The sequence below is a fragment of the Lepidothrix coronata genome, unplaced genomic scaffold (genome assembly GCF_001604755.1).
Source record: "Lepidothrix coronata isolate B3197 unplaced genomic scaffold, Lepidothrix_coronata-1.0 Scaffold266, whole genome shotgun sequence".
Taxonomy (NCBI): domain Eukaryota; kingdom Metazoa; phylum Chordata; class Aves; order Passeriformes; family Pipridae; genus Lepidothrix; species Lepidothrix coronata.
In genome coordinates, this window is record NW_016690446.1 from 436,540 (window position 1) to 457,126 (window position 20,587).

The 20,587-nt window shown below is 40.0% G+C and overlaps 1 protein-coding gene across 3 annotated transcripts in view; it reads left to right on the forward strand.

Annotated features, from left to right (window-relative positions):
• The window catches only part of APBA2 (amyloid beta precursor protein binding family A member 2), a 98,105-nt gene that overhangs the window by 41,045 nt on the left and 36,473 nt on the right, over positions 1 to 20,587 (forward strand). For all 3 annotated transcript variants that reach the window (XR_001878239.1, XM_017835917.1, XM_017835918.1), the window contains exon 2: positions 12,713 to 13,719. Coding sequence is in view for 2 of the 3 variants with exons in the window: in XM_017835917.1 (XP_017691406.1) it covers positions 12,751 to 13,719 (969 nt within the window). In the remaining variant the exon portion in view is untranslated. The remainder of the gene's footprint in view (positions 1 to 12,712; positions 13,720 to 20,587) is intronic.

Here is a 20,587-nt window from a genome sequence, read left to right on the forward strand (position 1 = left end):
AGCTGATGGCAATAAAAACAAAACAGTAAAAAACATATTAAAGGCATAATTCTATAGTATTAAAATAATAAAATAGCCTCTCTGTAAATGAAGGTGAGCCAGAAGCAGAGTTAGCAGCAGTTCTGTGAAACCACAACAAAGAGTAAAGGGAGTGGAATACTGTGTTAGGAAGATTGTTATGTTTTATTAATGTGTAGCTCACGTGCACAGAGTCTGGTGTAACAGCTCCTAAAAGCCACATGTCTATCAAAGATACAGTGTTGCCACAATGCTTTTGTGATCCTTGCATCCACCCTGAGGAGCTAATTTTTAAATAGCTATAGTTTTTTGAAAGCTGTAAAGAAAAAACATTTCAGATACACAAGTCACAGGAATATGTGTGGTTGCTATATTTCAGGTGGAACTGGATGCAACCAAAATCCAACATTTTTGTTATGTATATTTGATGATGTTGAATTAACTAACTCTACCTTATGGTTATCTTATGACATTTTTAACAGATAAATTTATTCCATTATATAAATCCTCAAAGTACTTAAATAATGACATTTAAATGGCAAGATCACAGTTTGGGAAGAAAGGGATATGGGTTGGGACAGTACTATCTTGGCATTCCTCAAAGCCAGAAAAATAATCTCTGGTAAGATAATTAATCTTTCCAAATTATTTTAAGATCAGAATAGCCCCATAACTTTTCTAGAGAGATTCCTAGTCTTTTTTCTAGTGGGAACAGGGGCTGAAGGAGATAAAATTATACATTTACTGCTCATACCTATGTAGATATTAATACTATACCTATGTATATAAGAGATACACAGCATATACAAGCAAGTATAACATGCATGACCTGTTAGAGAAGGCTTATTTTCCTCTGAAGAAAGTGGGAGGGTAGAACTGGGTGTCTGACACACAGTTTCAAAAACTGAAGGTTTCAAAGTCGTGATGAGCTAAAATTATCCCTGCGTGTGCGTAAACCTACTTAGCAAACACCCATTGAGTTATTTTTGCATCTGTGACAGCAACAGAGTGCAAAGTTTGCTCAAACAGCTCAAATATAACTAAATTTCTTTCCTTTCTTACTCTGTGTCACGTTCAGTAAAAGCCGTTTCCGTCACAGCCTGCAGTGATGTCAGGTCTGATGTCGTGTGTGCAAGGAAGGGTCAGATCCCCGCTCAGAGCAGCTGCACCTCAGCCAGAGGGAGTTCTCTGCTCCAAAGAAATGGTCAAATGTACAGCTTGGGTTGGCATTCTTGTGGAAGGAACCAATGGATGTTACGTTTCTTCTTACTGGGAAGACGCTTTTTTTGCAATATCATTTTTTCCTCTCAAAACATGAACTTTTGAATTTACCCCTCTTGTCAGAAGTATTAATCCCTCACATTGAAGGAAGTCCCCAAATCATATCACCTATACCCCCAAGTCACTAGTCACTGTATAGGTTTGATGGCTTAAAAGGCTCTTCTAGGAATTTGCCATGGTGAACTAACGTTTTTTCAATGTTTTAGAGAAAGTAAATTTTGTCTCACCCTTGTACAACATTCCTGACTACACAATACAATTTCCAGTCATTGTTCAATCTGTTCAAAAGACTGAATTATTGTAGACAAAAAGGAAGAATTTCATGTATTAACAGACATTTTAGGTGGAATAATTTAGTTTTATTGCTAAAATAGGAATTAAATCTACATTAGAGGCCAAATGAGTAAGTTTTCCTTTAGTGTTTCCAGTGAACAATCAAAAACAGTTTGCCAGACTTCCGAGTAGCCTCCTGTGGTGGGGGGAAACAGTTTCCCCCCTGAAGTTATAAAATGGTAAAACCCCAGGGGGTGGTGACCCTTGAAGTTTTGAGGTTTTACCCAATGAGCGCTTCTGCAAAATATAAACATATCACAAGCAGGGAAGAGAAGGTTAGTTGTGGTTGTTGTTGAGAGAGGTGGCCATGTTCTGAGGCCACAAGGAAGGGGCTTGGAGCCCCTTGGGGCCTCTGGGCCCCCCCAGCCCCCGGCAGGGGGGCTACAGAGACTTAGAACAGTGTTAAACTAGACCAAGTATCTGTAGCCAGAAAGCTGGGAGTTTTTCTCCACTGTGAGTGAGCAGAAGAAGCAGCGGCAGAACAACACTGGCCAGAGAGGTGGCAGAGAGCCAGAAGAGATAAGACTAAGCAGCAACAACAGGCAGGCAGCAACACAGAGAGAACTCCTGGAAGGAGAGAGAGAAAGAGAACGAGAGCCAGCAGCAGAGAGAGAACTGAGTTCTACAGAGAAAGTTTGGGTAAGAAACTGAAACCAAAAGACTCCAAACTCCTTGGAGACCCCTCACCTCCTAGAAGGGAGGGGTGAAGTGCAACATGCACTGCAGAGGAGCTGAAAAGCTCAAAGCGTTCTGGAAAGCTGGACCAGGATGGCCAAAGGAATGCGGAGAGGGTGACCTTGCCCCCCCCCCCTCCCCCGCTGCTTGAGACAGAGCACAGGAGCTCTGGTAGAACTCTTGAGGCAAAGGCTTTCAACTGAAAGCTGCCCGAGACGTTCTGACTCAGGGGTGAATTCCCTGAGGAAGGGACCTTCATGGGGGTCTTACACCCCATGATATGACCATGGTGAAGTGAGTTTTGTCCCTGCTACGCAGTCCACGGAAGAGAAGACCCTCGCTTGAAGACGACGGGCCGAGGGACTTGGATACCCCTCGTGTGTACTGGCAGAGATCCAGCTACAGCTGCTGCATGAGAAGAAGAGAACCTGCTGCCTTAGAGACATTGCTACTCTGAGAGTGGAAAAGGATCTTTCCTTCTTCCCTCCTGGACTTTTATTTGGAGGGGAGAAGAGATCTGATCCATTGTAAATACTTATGTCATGGTAGAGATAATTAAGATTGTATATAATGTATTGTAGTATTTATTTTGTACAGTCATTGTAATATATTCCCTTTTCCCCATTTAAGTCTCATGTGGTGTCTGGAAACCATCTCACACTGGGTTGAAATGTGGGAGGAGGCTTGGACTAGGGAATTGGATTTTTGGGGCTCTCAAACCATGACACCGCCATAGTCAGCAGAAAGGTCCTCTGTGAAACATTGTACAACTGGGTATAATCCATTCTAGGACAGACTAAAAATTCTACCAGAGCTGTGGGTGGATTGCAAGTTGTCTCACAGTGGCTAAATGTGTTTTAATTGAATGTCATATATTCTTTATACATAATAATGTTAATATGTGCTATACTTTTCCCTTATTCCTGGATTTCCTTCCCTTGTTCCTATACATCCCTTACTCTCAGTGAATTAGGAAATACAATAATCATAAGAAGATACTAAAATTTATATGTATTATGGAATAAAATTTAAAGTTGATGCCGCTGCATAGCTATCACTGGAACATTTGAGTGCTTGAGGGGTACTTTTTTCATTATTTGAAACTGATTCTTGGAGCAGAGCAGTCCCAAGAATAGGCCATAAAATCTCACTGTCTTAAATTTGGAGTCACATCTTATTCTGCTGAATATAAATGTTCTGCTTCTGTCCTTCCCTCTGTTTAAGATATGTTTAATGATATCTATTTTTCACTATAGCAACTTTAGCACTGCAAAACTGATACTGATGTTTACTCACACTATATGGATGCAACACTATGGGTTTAGTATCAGTCTTTGAGCTGTGGAATTGAACCCTGGAGAATGATTAAAGCCACATGAACTGTTAATAAAGCCACATGAAATGTTAATAAATAAATGTTAATAAATTAACATTTATTAATGTTAATTAGATATGTGATCACACATTTTTATTACTACTGCAGGAAATAGCAAAATTTTTTAACTATAAAAGCCACATTCAGTTGGGATATATGTTCAAGAACACCATCTCTGCAGTGCCATTGGATTTTACACTGTCTTTAGCATTTCTTTGTCTGCTCTACTTTTAATTTCAGTAGGTGGGTTCTAATTATAGAGTACTTTTAGAATGGCTTTTACGACATAGTTACTGGATTTTAAAAGCTTATTAGATTAAAGCAAATGGAACAAATATTATATACCATGCAAAGAAACGCAAAAGCACAACTCAGAATGTAAAGTCTTTTAAAAATAGGAAAAATAGTTAAGTCATCTCTGTGGTTTAAGAGCAGCAAAAGACATTCCATTGTTTCTTTGTAGTTTCAGGGCCAGGAGCTGTGCATGATGTGTGGCTGGTCAGTATATGCTATACATCTCTTCAGGATGTGCATGCACGGTTCATATTCTACTCAGAGTGCCACCTGCATGCTGCCAGAATTGTTACAGCAAGGGAGTAACTCAGGACAGTCTGCTCCATGTGAAAAGCACTGCCTGTGGATACAGGAATGTGTAGTTTGCAGTACCTAATATACTGCAGCTGTTGGAGCTTTAAGCAGCATTTCTGCAGGACTGCAGCTGAAATAATCCTAACATACAGAAATGTGCATTTGTTATCTCAGAACTTTAATTTCTCACTCTACTGTCGGTTCTTAAACTAATAAAATAAGTGTAATGGTGACTAAGAATGGACATAAAATTTTTATTCCTATTTGTCTATTCAGTGACTTTTTTTCCCCCCCAAAATATTATCTTTTGTGACTGCCTCAGACACAGTTGAGTAAGCAGAGAATGATAAGGGAATTTTTTTGGCCTTAGCTACCCAGGAAGACCCTAGTGGCTACTCTTGAGATAACTAGCAAGTAATGTATTTTAATGCCATCTATTTTTAGATGCTGTTCGTTTTCACTTCCCCCCCACACTTCCCTCGTTTCTTTAAGAATCATTCTTTCTCTGCTTCCCATGCAAATATCTTATTTTCTATGTTTCAATTATATTAAGCATATTAAAATAACATTTAGATGATCAATTGAAGCTCTGGAACACTGAATAGCTCCAAATTTATAGTTGCCTTTAGCTGTTTTTCCTCCTGGCCTGTTCCAGCTGTGCTTTTAACAAATTAGAAGGCAGGTAGTACAAAATAGTGTTATCATAAAAGTATAACATTTGTGCACTGTGTGAGGGTGAGAAATTAGTGTTAAAAGGAAGATCTTGAATCTGAAACTTAACATGTTGTTGCAACAATTGAAAAATTCAAATAACTTTTGTTTCCATTTTTGATTTGTAACTTTCTTATTTTTTTGTCCTTACTGAAAACAAGGGAATGTGCACACCTGGCTGCAGGGTCAGTGTTGGATGAATCCCAACTGCTCTCAGCCTCTGCAGGTGAGCTTGGTATCCAACTCCCAGCAGTTACTGTGTGAATCAGAGGCACTGGGGGAACACAGACCAGCTCTTCTTTCTCCCCCCCCCATCACAAAAGATGTCTTTGGTGGTTTTCTGGCTTGTTTATTCAGAGTGTGTAAAGTGCTTTCTTTCCTTTAGACTTGGGGGAGCCTCAGCCTGACATTAGCTCAGCTGAGACAGGAAAAAAGAAAGAAATTCCCAAAGACATTTGACTACAGTGTTGATTTTATAATGTTTTTGACAAATTGTCATCATTTTCTAAAGGCACTCATAGAACAGGGAAGGAGTCAGATTAAAATGATTTTGAATGGAATTTCACAGGACAAAAGAAAATACATTTCTGAATCCCAAAAGGTTTCTGCTTGGTGCAAAAAACAGTGTTTTAAAATGTATTTTCTTACTGGAAGTTTGTTGGATTTTGTCGGGGTTGACAGAGAACCTGTCAGCAGCCTGGCAATTAGTGATGAGGAATGTAAACAACTTTTATGAAATATTTACTGTAATGCTGGACAGAACAAAGGTAATGCAGCCCAGACCAAAGGTCACTAATCAAAATGTGTATAGCGTCACCAATAGCATGTCACAGCATGCACCGTGTCTTCAGTGTCACCAATAAGAGTGTGTGCAGTGTCTACAGTTTTTTATGCTTGAGACTTTTGACCAATTGTGTTGTGGCACGAGAGTGTACAAAGAGTATAAAAGAAACACTTGAGAGCAATAAACAGCTTCTTGTTCAACTTACACCTGGACTATGTCTGATATCTGTGTCGCTTTGGCCGTTCCGACATTATCAGCAACAGGATTTGATTTTAAATAAAGAAAAAGGATAGAAAACCTAGATAGCAAGTTGCTCTTAATTATATCGACATTTTATATTTGCTACTCTTATTTTTATATCACTATTGAGAAGAGGTCAAGAGATAAACATGAGGGTTTTTTGTTTTAAATTCAAAGGCTTCAGAGAAAAAAACCAGACATTTTGTAACTGGCCTGACTAATAACTAGTGTCAGGTTGTGCCAGCCTTACACCGAGAAACTCTCCCCAACTTTAGTAACATTGAGATGGCACTCAGATTGACATAGTATGACCTTAATTGAATTGTGTTGGGGTAGTCCTGATTGCAGGCGACAGTCTTCCTCTGGATAGATATCCAGGGACTGGATCAGTGTTCCACAGGCTCACCCTGTGAATGGGGGACCAACGTGCCCAGTCCTCGTATGCCGTGTGTCCTTCTGCCTCTCCTCTGTCAGAGATCCTCTGCTCCTCCTGACACCCCTGCTCACAGCTTAGTCTGCTGGCAGGGACACAGGCAGATTAGAGCTCCTGTGGGAGTAAGGATCCCATGTATACCTGCTTTTAGAAGGTCTGGCAGGTAATCCTGCACTCTGCTTCTGCACGATGAATTCTTATGGTCTGGAGAGTCAGCTCCACTGAAAAATGAAGTTAATGCAGTTTGGCCTTGGGGAATCAAATGACTGCATAATCTGACAGTCATGGCAGACTCATGTTCTGTTATCTGCTTATTAAAAATTCTGGTTCCCAATATAGGTTCAGTCACAATTCCTCTCGACCAACTTAGCAGATGGGAGTATTAACTATTTCTTCTGTAATTAAAGCCTACTGAGATATACTACTAGTTTGATATTAAAATTGTTCTGAAGGAATTGAAGGTAGATTTTTTCCACTTTAATTTATCTCTTTATTCGAAAAGAGAATGGTATAGTGTAAAGCCCTGCAGTCATGAATTTTCTGATGCAGTTCTGTTGAAAAATACCGTTATCTCAGTTACAGATGTACTGAGTAACGTGATAAATGTAGCAGTTCTAAGCATATGTCTGTGTTAAAAGGGTTGGGTGTTGTTTTTTCTTTTTTTACAGCATTTCTGAATTATGAATGTATAGGGCTGACATATGGAATAGCTTCAGTCTGCAGTGCATCAAAGCCCCAGCTCAGCAGCAGAGGAGCAGCCCATATGCCATACGTGGTATAATCTCATGTGACAGTAAATTGTGTTGCATCTGAAGCTGCCTTTTAAAGGGTAGAGATATCTTTTAGAACCACCTTGATAGCAGCTAGATTGCACTGGCTGGCTGGGGAAAATAGGAGGTATTGAGCAGTTTCAGGGAAGCAAAACTTGGACTGAATTTTGTCAAAACTGACAAATGGAGCAGATATTTGAAGTGTGGGAGAAAGGAGACTGAGAAGTAGGTGAAGAAAGGAACCTGGAAAGGAGTAAACACAGGAAAGAGGCCTTGCAAAATAAAGTGAGTACATCAAATTGAGGCCAGTAAAACCCTTAGGTTCACCTGTAATTTGCAACAGCAGGGCTCAAAAATCATTTGGCTGCTGATAAGCGTGCAGTAGTATGTTTGTTATCAAAAGAACCTAACAATGCTCCCTACCCCCTCAGATCACCATGCACATTAGCTGTAAAAAACTAAGTGCTTTTTTTGTTCCCACTAAAATGCTATTCAGTTTGTGAATCAAGGATGGATGTAAAGCAGTTCTTTAAACACAGCCAGGAAGACTATACTGAGTATTTCATTTTATCCCCATGTTTACAATTCCATACCATTTCCCATTTTTACTCCTAGTTTAATTAGTCTCTTTCATTGGAAAGAAAGTAGAGGTATTTTTCTACACAGGTGAAAAGATGTAGAAGTGTTAAGGTCCATAAACCCCTCACTACAGCTGTTTGGGATTAGGTGCAAGGAACTCAGGAGAAAGCTAATGACTACAATGAGCACTGATTAGAACAAATTCCAGCTGTAAGCCAGTACTCCTGTTTCTGGGAGCAGAAGAAATTGGTTCCCCTGTGTATACTCCACTTTACTGCTACATAGAAATTCTGCAGATTGATTTTCTTTTCAACATTGAGCTGAAGCAGGGAAAATTAAGAAAAATAAAGCAAAACCATTATTGAAAGAAAAATATTTTTATTGAGAACCATTAGGTCCCATAATCACTGATCTTGACAACACTGATAGAGATTCAGTATGTACTGTACAACTGAAATAGGGGTTTGCTTGTCTCAGCAAGATAAAATTATTAAATCCTAAGGAAGGTAAAGAAGGATAAAGCACTGACCCTGCCATGTTCCCAGGAATTCTTCTTTCCACCCCCAGCCAGAAGCTGAAAAATGCACTTCGAGTGATACAGAAGTCTGACCTAACTCTCCACTGTCAAGGAGGGAGCTGAGAGACAAGGAGGAGGGAGTCTTACACTAAGCAGAAGAAGTGATCTGTTAACTTAATTGAAGCCTTTGTTGTAAAGTGCCGCTGGATCCAGCAAATCATTACTCCTATCTTCACTTTGACACTGGAGTAGTATTAGATAGAAATCCAGTATTTTCTCCAATTTCAAGAGTACATTAGCTAACGTTCACATATCAGTTATAATGTAAACTTGTAACAGCATAAGTATGTTGAAAAAATTAGAAAAAGTATTAATTCTGCAGTCAGTGACTCAGAAGGCTTTCCAAAGTAGTCTGAATAGTAGAACATGTGGCAGAAATTGGGTATCTATGGCGTTTCTAAAAAAAAAATAAAAAAATCCAAATTCTGGCTTTATTCTTTTAAAAACTGAATATGTGAGGTTCAGTTAATTGTCATCAACTTACCACTAGGTAAACTAATGCCTCTGTAGGTGAGGAGACAAAAAAGTTTAGACCTGTGCTCCTCAGTAGCTTTGCTGTTATAAAATAAAACAGCTTAGAAAATGCCTAGAACGCTTTTAGGTTTTAAAATATTTAGGTTATGCTAAACCTAATCTATGACTAAAATATTTTTCTAGGAAGCTTGAGAGATATTTTGAAGAAAACTAGGTTACCTTGCCTAATACTTGAGTTAAACTACAGCTGTTTGTTTCCTTGACAGAAATGTACGTGCAGCTCTATAAAGAGCATTTCTCAGACTTGTGTTTGAAAACTCTGTTCAGTAATTCCAATGTGTCCATACAGTTGTAGAAGTTACATTTCATAGTTGAATATGGTATAATCAGTGCACATTCAGTCTGCAATTCATGGGCTCAAAATAACAAATGCTGCCTTTTTATTTCAGTACTTTGTTCCCTAAAATGTAGTGCCTGTCTGCAAAGATTACGGAGGAGGCCAACTAGAATTATAATTGTTGTGCAGAGATTGCTTTGCAGCTTCAGTTTCCATAACATTAATATCAGCCTTGCCTCTTACCAAAGAATCAGGCTTATTTTGCCTCAATTCCAGCATACAGGGGTAAAGCACTGTCGTCAGTCATTGCCTCAGACTGAATTTACTGAAAACCCATTTCCCATGTCCTAGGATGTCAGTGCTTGAGAAGAGTTATTTTCTCTACTTCTTAACCACCTATGCTCTAAAAATTTTCCAGTCTGCCACTATTTCCCCAAGTTCCTCCTTTCCATCCCTCCCGTGGTGCCTGTGCTGCATTTTAGAGGTGGCTGGGGAGGCAGAACTGCAGCTGCTGTCATTGATGACATTGATGCTGCCCCGCTGAGAACACTTTTCTCAGAGCTCCTGGCTGACAGTGCCCACAGCTGTTGGAGGAGCTGGCACACTCCAGCCATCCCTGCCTCTCCAGGCCCGTGCCCTGTCTTGTCCACCTCCTTTTGGCTCTCAGAGCACATTCAGACAGCTTCCTGTGCCATGCACTGTTGTTCAACACCTAGAACACAGTGGATTTTCCTGCAGGTGAGTAACATCTCTGAGCATTCCCTACTGGAATTTATAAAAGGCTATCACTGTAGTGAGACCAGGGCCTGGATACTAAGTGAAGATTCTTAGATGTGGGTGGAAAAACTCCATTACACTGGCTAAAAAAAGGGTCCTTGTCTCTGTATGCTTTAGGAAAATCTGAGTCATGAGTTTCAAACACATGCTCCTTTCTTCTGTGTCTTTAGCTACACTGTGGTGACTTGCGTCCAGGGTCAACTGCACTGTAAATCTCTATGTACTACTTAATATGAAGAACAATTTCAATTACTAGAAGACTGAAGCCTTTGCAGATGAGAACTGTTCTTTCCCCAAGAGACACTAATTTGTTCTGTTCTTGATAAGAAATAATTTTTGTTTAAGGCATGAGATCTCTGTAGTTTCCTTGCAACACCATTCAAAAATATTATTTGTAGCACTCTGTCTTACCTGATTTTAGGCGTGCTTATGTAGCGTGCTTATTTGTGCCTGATCTGGTCTTACAAGCAGCTTGTCTTGCTTGTCGGCAGCATTTTGCAGTCTGTGCAGAGCAGTGCACTGCTGTGACTAGATTGCTGTTTTGATCCAATGTAAAATTTTTGTTAATGCTGCAGTCACAGTATGGGAACATCCGTAGTTTGCAGTAAGTGGAGCTGGCTAAATGAGAGGCAACCCTAGTGGACGGATTGCTTGGTGGTCTGAGTTTCTTATAACTGACTCCAAAGTTAAAATGGATCCCTAGTTTATTAAAGGGATCATAGTGGGCATACAGATCATGTTAGAAACCTTGCAAGTCTGCTAGTTCTTCTAACAGTGAGGAGGGGCAGGTAATCACTGAAAAAGGTTTGCCTTCTGCTCTGATTTTCTCCTTTAAACTTCTCTTCAGATACTCTATTTACTTTAAAGCTTTTTGTCAAGACTAATTCTGCAAGGTATCAATAATTAAAAAGAGCTTCACATGCTGGGTTCCTTTCATGTCTCCTCCTGCAACTAACATGCATCTCAGCTTTGTCTCTCAGAACCTAGAATCCATGTTTCAGGATAGATTTGCCACATGATGTCACTGCAATAATCCGTAGATATATCACATCCCTGGATTTGTCTCACACTAAGGTTTGGGGTTTTTCTTGTGATATCAGAAATTCTGCAGGGATATCTAGGAGGTTTTAGGTTACAGTGACAGGATTTTTTTTACAATTTCATGATGCCTAAGAAATTCTTCTCTACATAGCTACTCTAATCCTCTAAATGCTAATTTTATTGCTTTATGTGTGCACACAAGACTTAGAAAACTGGTTATGTTCATGTGATTGGCTGATATGTCATTGTTTGGTGCATAAGTAAAACATGAAGTTGTGTGGTGCAAGTCAGAAACCTGAGCTCAGTTCAGCCTGATGAAGTAACTGCACAGGTCAAGCTTATCATAACGATACAACAATGAAACACAGAGAAACTTAACAATAAAAATACATTGTTTTTCTCTTTCAAATCATACACAGCAGATCATACTTATCAAGCCTCCCTAGAATTAGCTGGTTTTTTTATTTTGACTATTTTTAATACAGTTCATAGAATCTCTGCTTATTTATTTAGAATCCAGTATTTTTATAAAGATAGGTATTCAAAAGTGTTTAGCAGGAAGAATTAGTGAGCTTTTATTGTAAATAAAATGCCCTGCTGCATTCAGCATTGGTGTGGCCTCCCCTGGGGTACTGTGTGCAGTTCTGGGCCCCATAATTTTTAGAAGGGTGTTAAGGTTCTTGTGCATGTCCAGAGGAAGGCAGCAAAGCTGGTGAAAGGGCTGGAAGGAGTGTCCTGTGAGGGGTGGCTGAAGGCTTTGGGTGTGTCTGGTTTGTAGACAAGGAGGCTGAGGGGTGACCTCGTTGCTCTCCACAGCATCCTGAGGAGGGGAAGTGGAGAGGGAGGTGCTGAGTTCTCCTCCCAGGAGAGGGTATCCAGTGCCAGGATGCGTGGGAATGGTTCAGAACTGTGTCAGGATGGCTTCAGACTGGGCAGTAGAAAGAGGAAGACATTTACCAAGAAGGTAAATGGAACAGGCTTACGATGGCAGTCAGTGCCCCAAGCCTGTCAGCGATTTCACAGGCATTTGGACAAGGCCCTTAAAACGTGCTTTAACTTGGTCAGCCCTGAATTGGTCTGGCAGTTGTACTAGGTAATCATTGTAGGTCCCTTCCAACTGAAATATTTGGTTTAAGAATGGGAAATGCTCCATGGCATCGAGCTAGTAATGGCTAATAGTGAATGCTTTTTAAAAAAATAATGCTTTTAATACCAGTGCATTATCTTTTAGTGCCCTATGTGGCTGCCAAGTTAATAGAATTATTCTCCTTTAGTTTTGGTAAGAGCAGATCAGATTCTAAATGTTTGCTTTCAGTACACGTTAAAGAAATGCCTAAGCTGAAAATTGAAAAGAACTCCCATTTTACTGCATAGCGATCAAAGCATGACCCCTTACTGGCAAGAAAAAGAAATTGAAAACTAATTTCAAGGTTCAGGATTAATTCTCTGTCAAATTGACAAAAGAGAGCCTACATTAGAATACACTTAGCATAAATGTAGATCCTTCTCTTGATCTGTTCCTTTCAGTGTGCAAGTTATTACTTTGATTTCATGGTTCCACAGCACAAGCATTTTAAAAGTTAGCTGTCTGAATCTGGTTTAAATATCTACAAACACATGCTTATTACCAAATGAATCTATCAGTTTACTTCCTATTAACATCACTGAGCTCTACTGATGACCTTTTCCTGAATGTGTGTTTTTCCATCTTCCTTACAGTACTTGCTTAGAAATGATTGTCATGTAAGGAGTTGGCTATGGCAAACAGGAAACATCAAAGCACCACAGCCAGCATGCTGGATCACAGAGTGAGAGCTTGCCCTACTTCATCTCACAGCAGGGAGCCTGAAAGTGAAGAAAGTGACCTTCCTATTGAAGATTATGCAGCAAAAGAGGCACAGCTAGCAACTGTGAGACAAGGCAGTCCTCCCCCCGTGGAACAGGAGTGCAATGACCACAGTGGAGATGGGGACTCCAGCTCTGACTATGTCAACAACACCTCCGAGGAGGAGGACTACGATGAAGGCTTACCAGAAGAAGAGGAGGGGATCACATACTACATTCGATACTGTCCCGAGGATGACAGTTACCTGGAAGGGATGGACTGCAATGGGGAGGAGTATGTTCCCCACGAGGAGCACCACGTTGAAACAGATGAATGTCAGGAAGCTGTAGAAGAATGGGCTGAAGGTAAAATTCAGCACCAAGATGGAAGTGAGGTGATGGACAGGCAAGAGTGGCAGGAGGGTCAAGATAACAGTGTTCAGATTTTGGAGGATGAAGCATCATCTTTGGAGATTCAAGACCAAGAAGAAAACATACAGTACTGTCAAAGTGAAGGTGACTATCTGGACTATTACCCAGCAGAGGCTAATGGCAATTCACAGGGAATGTCACCATACCATTCCAGAAAAGAGGATGCAGAGCTGGAAGAGCAGGAAGAGGACATTGACCAAATTGTAGCAGAAATCAAAATGAGTATGAGCATGAGCAGTATTAATAGTACAACAGAAATGAGTCCAGAGCACACGGGGACTGAAAACATGGCACATGACTACAAAGAGACTTGTTCAAAGGGAGAAGCTGTTCACAGTGCTAACAGGCACGAGGGGAGGCCAAAATCACTGAATATCCCATCCGCCTCTAAGCACAGTGGAGATGTGCATCGAGGATTTAAAGCAAAGTCAAGAACCCCAGAGGACAGACAGAAGTGGCCCCAAGAGCAGGTATGAAGTGCTCTGTTTAACCAGACCGTCAGAGATATTATGCAAGTGTTATATTAATTATTCCAAACAAAATTAGCTATATTTTTATATATTAGCAATCTTTATATATATTTATAAAGATATTATAGATATGCAATATTTTTATAAATCTATTATTATATTTATAAGCAATATTTTTACTTTTACTGTTATTGCATTCACAGCCACATAATCACCTTGTGTGTTTAGAAAAAGGTGCTGAATGTAATCAGTATATATAGAGAACTAGCAAAGAGGTTTTGCACAGAGAACAGACAATTCTAGGTAAACAAAGGTGTTCCAGTAACATAGGGCAAAACCAGTTTATTTGCTCTATTTTCATTCTGCAGTGGCACACTCGGGAAATTGAAAACTCAGGTCAGCACTGAAATAATTGAATTTTTTACATTTTCCTGTACCATTGCCTTAGCAGGTGATTACTTTTGTTTTCAATAGAACATATGTCAAGGCTAGATACTGCCCATGTTAAAAGCAACTGCAAGGAGTACCTGTATATTGCTGTGGTTTTTTCCTAGCTGGACATATCTTGACCTTGACAAGAAGGAATAAATAGGAGCTTTACTTGTTCTAAAAATGCTGTTAAGTAGTTTTATCACAGGAATGATGTAGAAGTTAATTTAAGTCATGCATAATCTTTTGTTGTTCTAATGCTGAGTGCCAGAAAAAGAGAGTCTGAGAATGAATCTCAAGCTTTTCTAAAGAACAGAAGTGTGACTTTTTTCCCCTGAAGTTTCAAATTGAATGTGTTAACTTCCTTAGAGAGACCTAAGGTCAGTTTAAAGCTTTGACTTTGCATCTCTAAAGTTACATGCAGCAGAATATTAGTTATCTTCTGCAATGAAGAGAGATCTACCTAAAAGAGGTAAAATATAACTTGTATTTAGATGAGATACTAGTAAGAATAAGTGAATTCTTTAATTAAAATGCTTTATTAAACTTCAGATGCCTAAGTTTCCTATTTAGCTTTATCAAATCTATAAATGCAGTTTTCTATAGTGAAGTGCCCCACAGTTAAACAATTTAATCTAGGTGATTTCATTAAAAGCAGACATTAAAATGTTAATTCATCCAGAAAACAGTAAAAGGAAATGAAATGTTAAAGTATATGCTGATGAAACAGGTCAAGTTTTATTATAACTGTGAACAAAAAAAGCTTAGGGGAATATTTTCAGATTACCCATATCTACAGCAAGTTTTTAATATTAATTTTACAGTCTATTTTCAGAAGTATAATTATTACCAAATGGTGTAACTTACTATATCAGGGCCCTACTGTCAGCATAAAAGTTGCTGTGTGAATAAGCCCGATGGTCTTAAATTGTTTGAATAGTTACTAGGTATTGGCTAGGAACAGAGAAGTTGAGTTGGCATATTTTAGACTAGTGATAGTCTTTCTAGCACAGTACACCAGCAGCTGCTACTGGGAGCATGGCTGCTTGCAAGATTTTAAAATATTTGCAGAACAAAAGAGAAGAGGAGCTCTTGAATAAGAATGTGAATTCTTCTATACTTGACTAAAATGGTTGGTTTTTTCCCCCACCAAATGATTGCCTATTCAAAACAAAATTTAAAATAGACTTTCATTTCAACATCTTTTTGTACTCTTTCAAAGTTTATTTATCAGAGGTTGAGCTGAATTGCATTGTACCTTGATCATTCTTGATAGACTGCTAACAACTGAGGGCTGTGCAACACTGGGATATTGATGTAACTGCCCCTGATGTGAAATGAAACAAAAGGACCCAAATATTCCTAAACGGCCTGTCTGAGCTTTAGTTGTTATTTCCAGGCAGTCTTGGGCCAATGCCTTCATTTTGTTCAATAATGGAGGAGGTGCTGCTGTGACAGGTCACAGCCGCTGTCTGGCAGGAGCCCCCTGAGCTGACAGAGTCACTCATAGCACCACAAACTGCTGGCTGATGGACAGAGCTTTGAGCAGTGCCCAGCATTCATTCCTTCAGCTCTGAAGAAAGGAAAGCAGAGGTGCAGCAGTACAGATATCGACCTCAGATCAGCACAAAGGGCTAAACACGGGGTGACAAGGCATGCATTTAATTAGGAAGGAGACATGGCAAAGTGCTGTGGGCATCTTCACTGAAGAGCAGAGCACATAGACCTCTGAGGAATAAAGGTGTAAAGTCATATTTCTTACAGAGATACTCAGGCTCACAAATGGAGGCATGATGTGATTCTCCCCCTGCCCACCCTGAGGCTCCAGGGGTGAAAGAGTGAAAGGCAAGTTAAATAATCTTTGGCAAACATTACTTCAATATGTGCATCATAAGACTGCTCTTACCTTGCTTTGTTCTTTTCACCTGCTGCAGGTTGCTTATTCTAAGCTTTATCTGAAAATCAGGCTTATTTTGAGGGCATTAAACTAAGAGTGCAGTACCCATTTCTGCCAAAGTGAGTTTTACTCTTAATACGTCCGTAATAGTCCAGAACAAAAGGTGCGGCTGGACCTTTAACATTGAAATTGGACCTCAAAGAATTTAGGTAAATTCCAGAGGATTTTGTCTCTCTTCCAGGGCATTCGAGTCTTTCAATATTTACTATAAAGTGTCTGAGGGATGGATACAGTTAGAGTACTGTCTAAATGAACCTGTGTCTCATTATTGAAACCAAGACAGCCAAAATTTTAACTACAATGATTCAAGTTCTTTTATAGTGAAAGGAAAAAACCCAAGGCCGTTGTCAGTACATTTGCTTGCTAAGCTTACTGTTTGCAAAGAATTTGCTTAGAAGATCCTTGGCTTTGTCACCTTGCTAGAAGATCTGTTACTATAAGTGTGCATCTCCCAGTACAAAATACCATGGTGAACGGGATGACAGAGGCAGACATTACATGTGGAGCACTTTTTCACCTCAATTATCTTTAAATAAATGTAGATTTGAATGCTTTCAGGTTAAATGAAGATACTATCTGTATGTCAGTTTTTGTAAAATATGAGCAAACAGGAAGGTGCATTTTGTTGTTTTATGCACACAGTCTGCTGTCCTTAGCTTTTTTCATGTTTCTTCTCCTCTCCTCCTTTCCTGCCTCACCTAGGTAGTATTACTACTGTGTAAAATTTCAGATTAGTTAACAGTAACTGATATATAACACATATTTACATTCCTTTAAAATAAATAGCTATTAATTCTTAGCATATGACAAATCCTAATATTTTGGATGCAAGACATTTCCTCAATAACCAGTAAACATCATCATGGCCAGGCTTCGCGAACGAAGATTTGGGAAGGGCTCTAGTTGGTTGCAAGCGTGTTGGTGGCTAAAAAGGCCAATACGAGACAGGCACGACCGGTTGCAAAAGGCACAGCAGAAAGACTCCTTAGGTGGTAAATTCTGCAAGACACGATTCTTTCTGCATTGTCTTTTCTCCTTGAGAGTGATCCTGGGTGCGTTCTCAAAGGAAACAGCAGCGTTATAGATGGTGTGTCTCCAGGCCTCCCGATTGGAGGCCAGAGTAGACCAGTTATGGTGATCAATATGGCCAAGGCTGAGATGTTGTTTCAGGGAGTCCTTGTATCTTCTCTTCGGGGCTCCTCTCTTGCGGCAGCCGGTGGCAAGTTCAACATAAAGCAGGATCTTAGGGAGGGGGTGGTTGGTCCTTCATCCTGGAGACGTGCCCTGCCCAGCACAGCTGTGTTCTCAGCAACATGGCCTCAATGCTTGTGACTGCTGCTTGTTCCAGAACAGATGGATTGGTCACATAATCTGACCAGTGGATGTTTAGGATTGAACGGAGGCAGCATTGATGGAAGCGTTCTAGGAGACACAGGTGGTGGCGGTAGATGACCCATGATTCGGAACCATACAAGAGAGTAGACAGCACAGTGGCTCTGTAAACACTGATCTTTGTACTTCTCCTCAAGTGTTTGTTACGCCATACTCTTTCATGGAGTTTTCCAAAGGCACTGTATGCCTTTGCTAACCTGTTGTCTATCTCCCCGTCAATCTCACCATCCGAGGAGATGAGGCTGCCTAGGTAATTAAACTGCTGGACTGATTTGAGCTCTGATTGGCCAATGGTGATATGGGGATGATGGAAGACTTCCTGAGGTGCAGGTTGATGGAGAACTTCTGTCTTCTTTAAGCTGACTTCCAGCCCAAAGAGCTCGGCAGCGTCTGCAAAACAGGATGTTAAACGCTGCAGAGCTGCTTCTGTGTGGGCAACAAGGGCGGCGTCATCAGCATAAAGCAGCTCCTGGACAAGATGATTTAAGGTCTTGGTGTGGGCCTTCAGTCGCCTTAGGTTGAATAGGCTTCCATCAGTACGGTATTGGATGTAGATACCGTCCTGATCATCGAGGTCTGCTGTGGCCCTTTGGAGCATCCTGCTGAAAAAGACTGTGAATAGGGTTGGTGCGAGAACGCAGCCTTGTTTCACACCATTAGTTATCAGAAAGGGCTCAGAAAGTGCATTGCCATATCTGACTTGGCCGTGTTGATGCAAATTTTAAAGGTTTAAAAATGCAATTTTAAAGTTTCCAGTTGCTAGGTTTGCACCAGAGAACAGTAGTCACTTTTAAGAAAGACCCAACAATCTACAGAGAATGAAAACCAAAGTAAGCACGTCATTTGCCTTTCGATGTGGGTCAGTCTCCAGTCTTACATACACATGCTCAGGCTTGAAAACTTGGGCAATACATGAGCTTGGCTTGTTTGAGCCTTTATTTGCAATACCTCCAGGGACGGGCAGAAGAGGATGATTAGCACTAGACAAGTGTGAGGCAAACCTAGGATACGTGTAGTGTGTATATTTGCTCTAAATCACTGCTCAGCACAACTCCTGTTTCTTGCAGTTTTCCATGCTTGTGTTATTAAAGAAAGGCATTACATCATTACTACATTACATTGAAGGTGACTATTTTGGGTGTTCTCTCACAACTCAAATTTAACAACTTCCCCAAGCTAGAAGTTTTCCCCACAGCCCTCTGACATCTTGGTCACCTCAGACTGAGCCAATTGTTAAAGTATCTGATGCATGAAGAAATTTTCTTTTTTTGTTTCTAATTTAATTTTATATGTTTTACCTTTAGCAGAGAAGTTCAGTATGGTGAGACAACCTACTAATGTAAATATCCTGAATTAACACAGCTTTTATTGTTACATAAACATGAATTAACAGACAGGTCTTTTATCTTTGGCTGAAAGAAGAGGAACTGAATGGCTCGTTCAACTGGCACTAGCATACAGTGTGACCAGAAATTATAAGTGTATGTGGTATTCCTGTGCAAAAGTAGTTGCTGTTCACTTAAGTTTTTTTCCTTTTTGGAATGCTGTTACACTTGCACAGATTCAAGGTTAGCTAGAATATTGTTGGTTTGGCACACTAATAATCAACCTAGGAACTAAGTGAAAAATGAGAGTAATCTCTTTTTGCAGATGAGCACTTGTAGTGCACAAATTATGAGCGAGGGCCTGGTCTAAACCAAAGCTTGAACCACAAAAAGCTTGTCTCCAGCCCAGCTCAGTGCAACATACCCTGTCCTGCTTCCTCCCCACAAAGCAGGATGGCACAGGGCAGGCCCAGGCCCATCCTGCCATTCCCTGACAGCATTTGGAACTTGAGTTTCTCCTGTTGCACCCGTAAGACATATGCAAAGAACGATGGCATTGCCTATTTTACCAATGCTAAGTTAATGCTAACCTGTACAGTCAGGCAACATAATTAAAGATCAGTAGAAGCAGTGAAGAAAAAAAAAGTTAGCAAAACATTGGACAGCAGCTGAAATAATACAAAGGAAGATGTCTTTTGCACTAATGCAATTCAGTTAAATAATTGCTCCTCTCTGGAACCTTGTGTGGCAGAGTTCAGTCTGTTCATCCCAACTGCAGTCATACCTCTATGAAACACTGCCATGGCTGAGAGCTACCTTTGCTCAGTGGGGACTAAACTCTGGGACTCAACACTTGAGCACTGACCATTTAATAACCCTTTGTTCTTAATGTCTCCTCTAGGTGGATTTCAGAGTCCTGAGAATGTGTATTCTCTCCTACCCTATTCAAACAGATCTATTTCCCAACAATAAAAGATAATGTTTTTAATAGCACCAACACCCTACCCCACCTATATCCCTTTGAAGAAGCAGGGATTTGCCATTATCACCAGTAAGAAGAAGGACCTTAGGGGGAAGTCTACTTTTTAATTATGCTGCCTGTGGCATGTGAATCTTATTGCTTCTCATTTTTGAATCATACTTTTATATCACTGTGATACATTTGAGAACCAAACCAAATATGCTTATACAAACTTCCCTGGTAGGGACACCACGAGCTTCTGCAGTGCTAAGCCTCCTTTCACAATTTCCATATAGGCTATACTGTAATACTTCAACATGGACATCCAAAGGCAGATAAAATACTACTAAAATAATTTGTGAAAGAAAATTTTAAAAATCATCTTTTTTTGTTTCTGTTTTGTTCTTTTGTCCCTAAGAAATTTCCCCATTAGAACAGTCTGAAGCAGCTCAAATGATAGTTTAAAAAAACCTGTGTTTTAGGAATGTCTTACTGGAACTCAGTTTGAATATTATGGGATACATTTGATAGAATTTGTAGCAAACATAAATGGGTGTAAATGAAGAGTATTAAAAAAGCTTGGTGCATTCTCCTATGTGTTCTAGGCAGCTGTGGGGCAGAACTAGTAATTCCTATTAGCTGTTACTGAGTGACAGTTCCCAAACTTACCAAGTATTTACTGAAAAGTGCTAAACAGTCCAAACATTCTCCAACAAAACCAGTTTCTCTGTGCTAACTGGCTAAGTCACAGATTTTTAGCAGTTGGCTCCTGACACCAGTGGACAGCAAAATCAATCTCTGTTA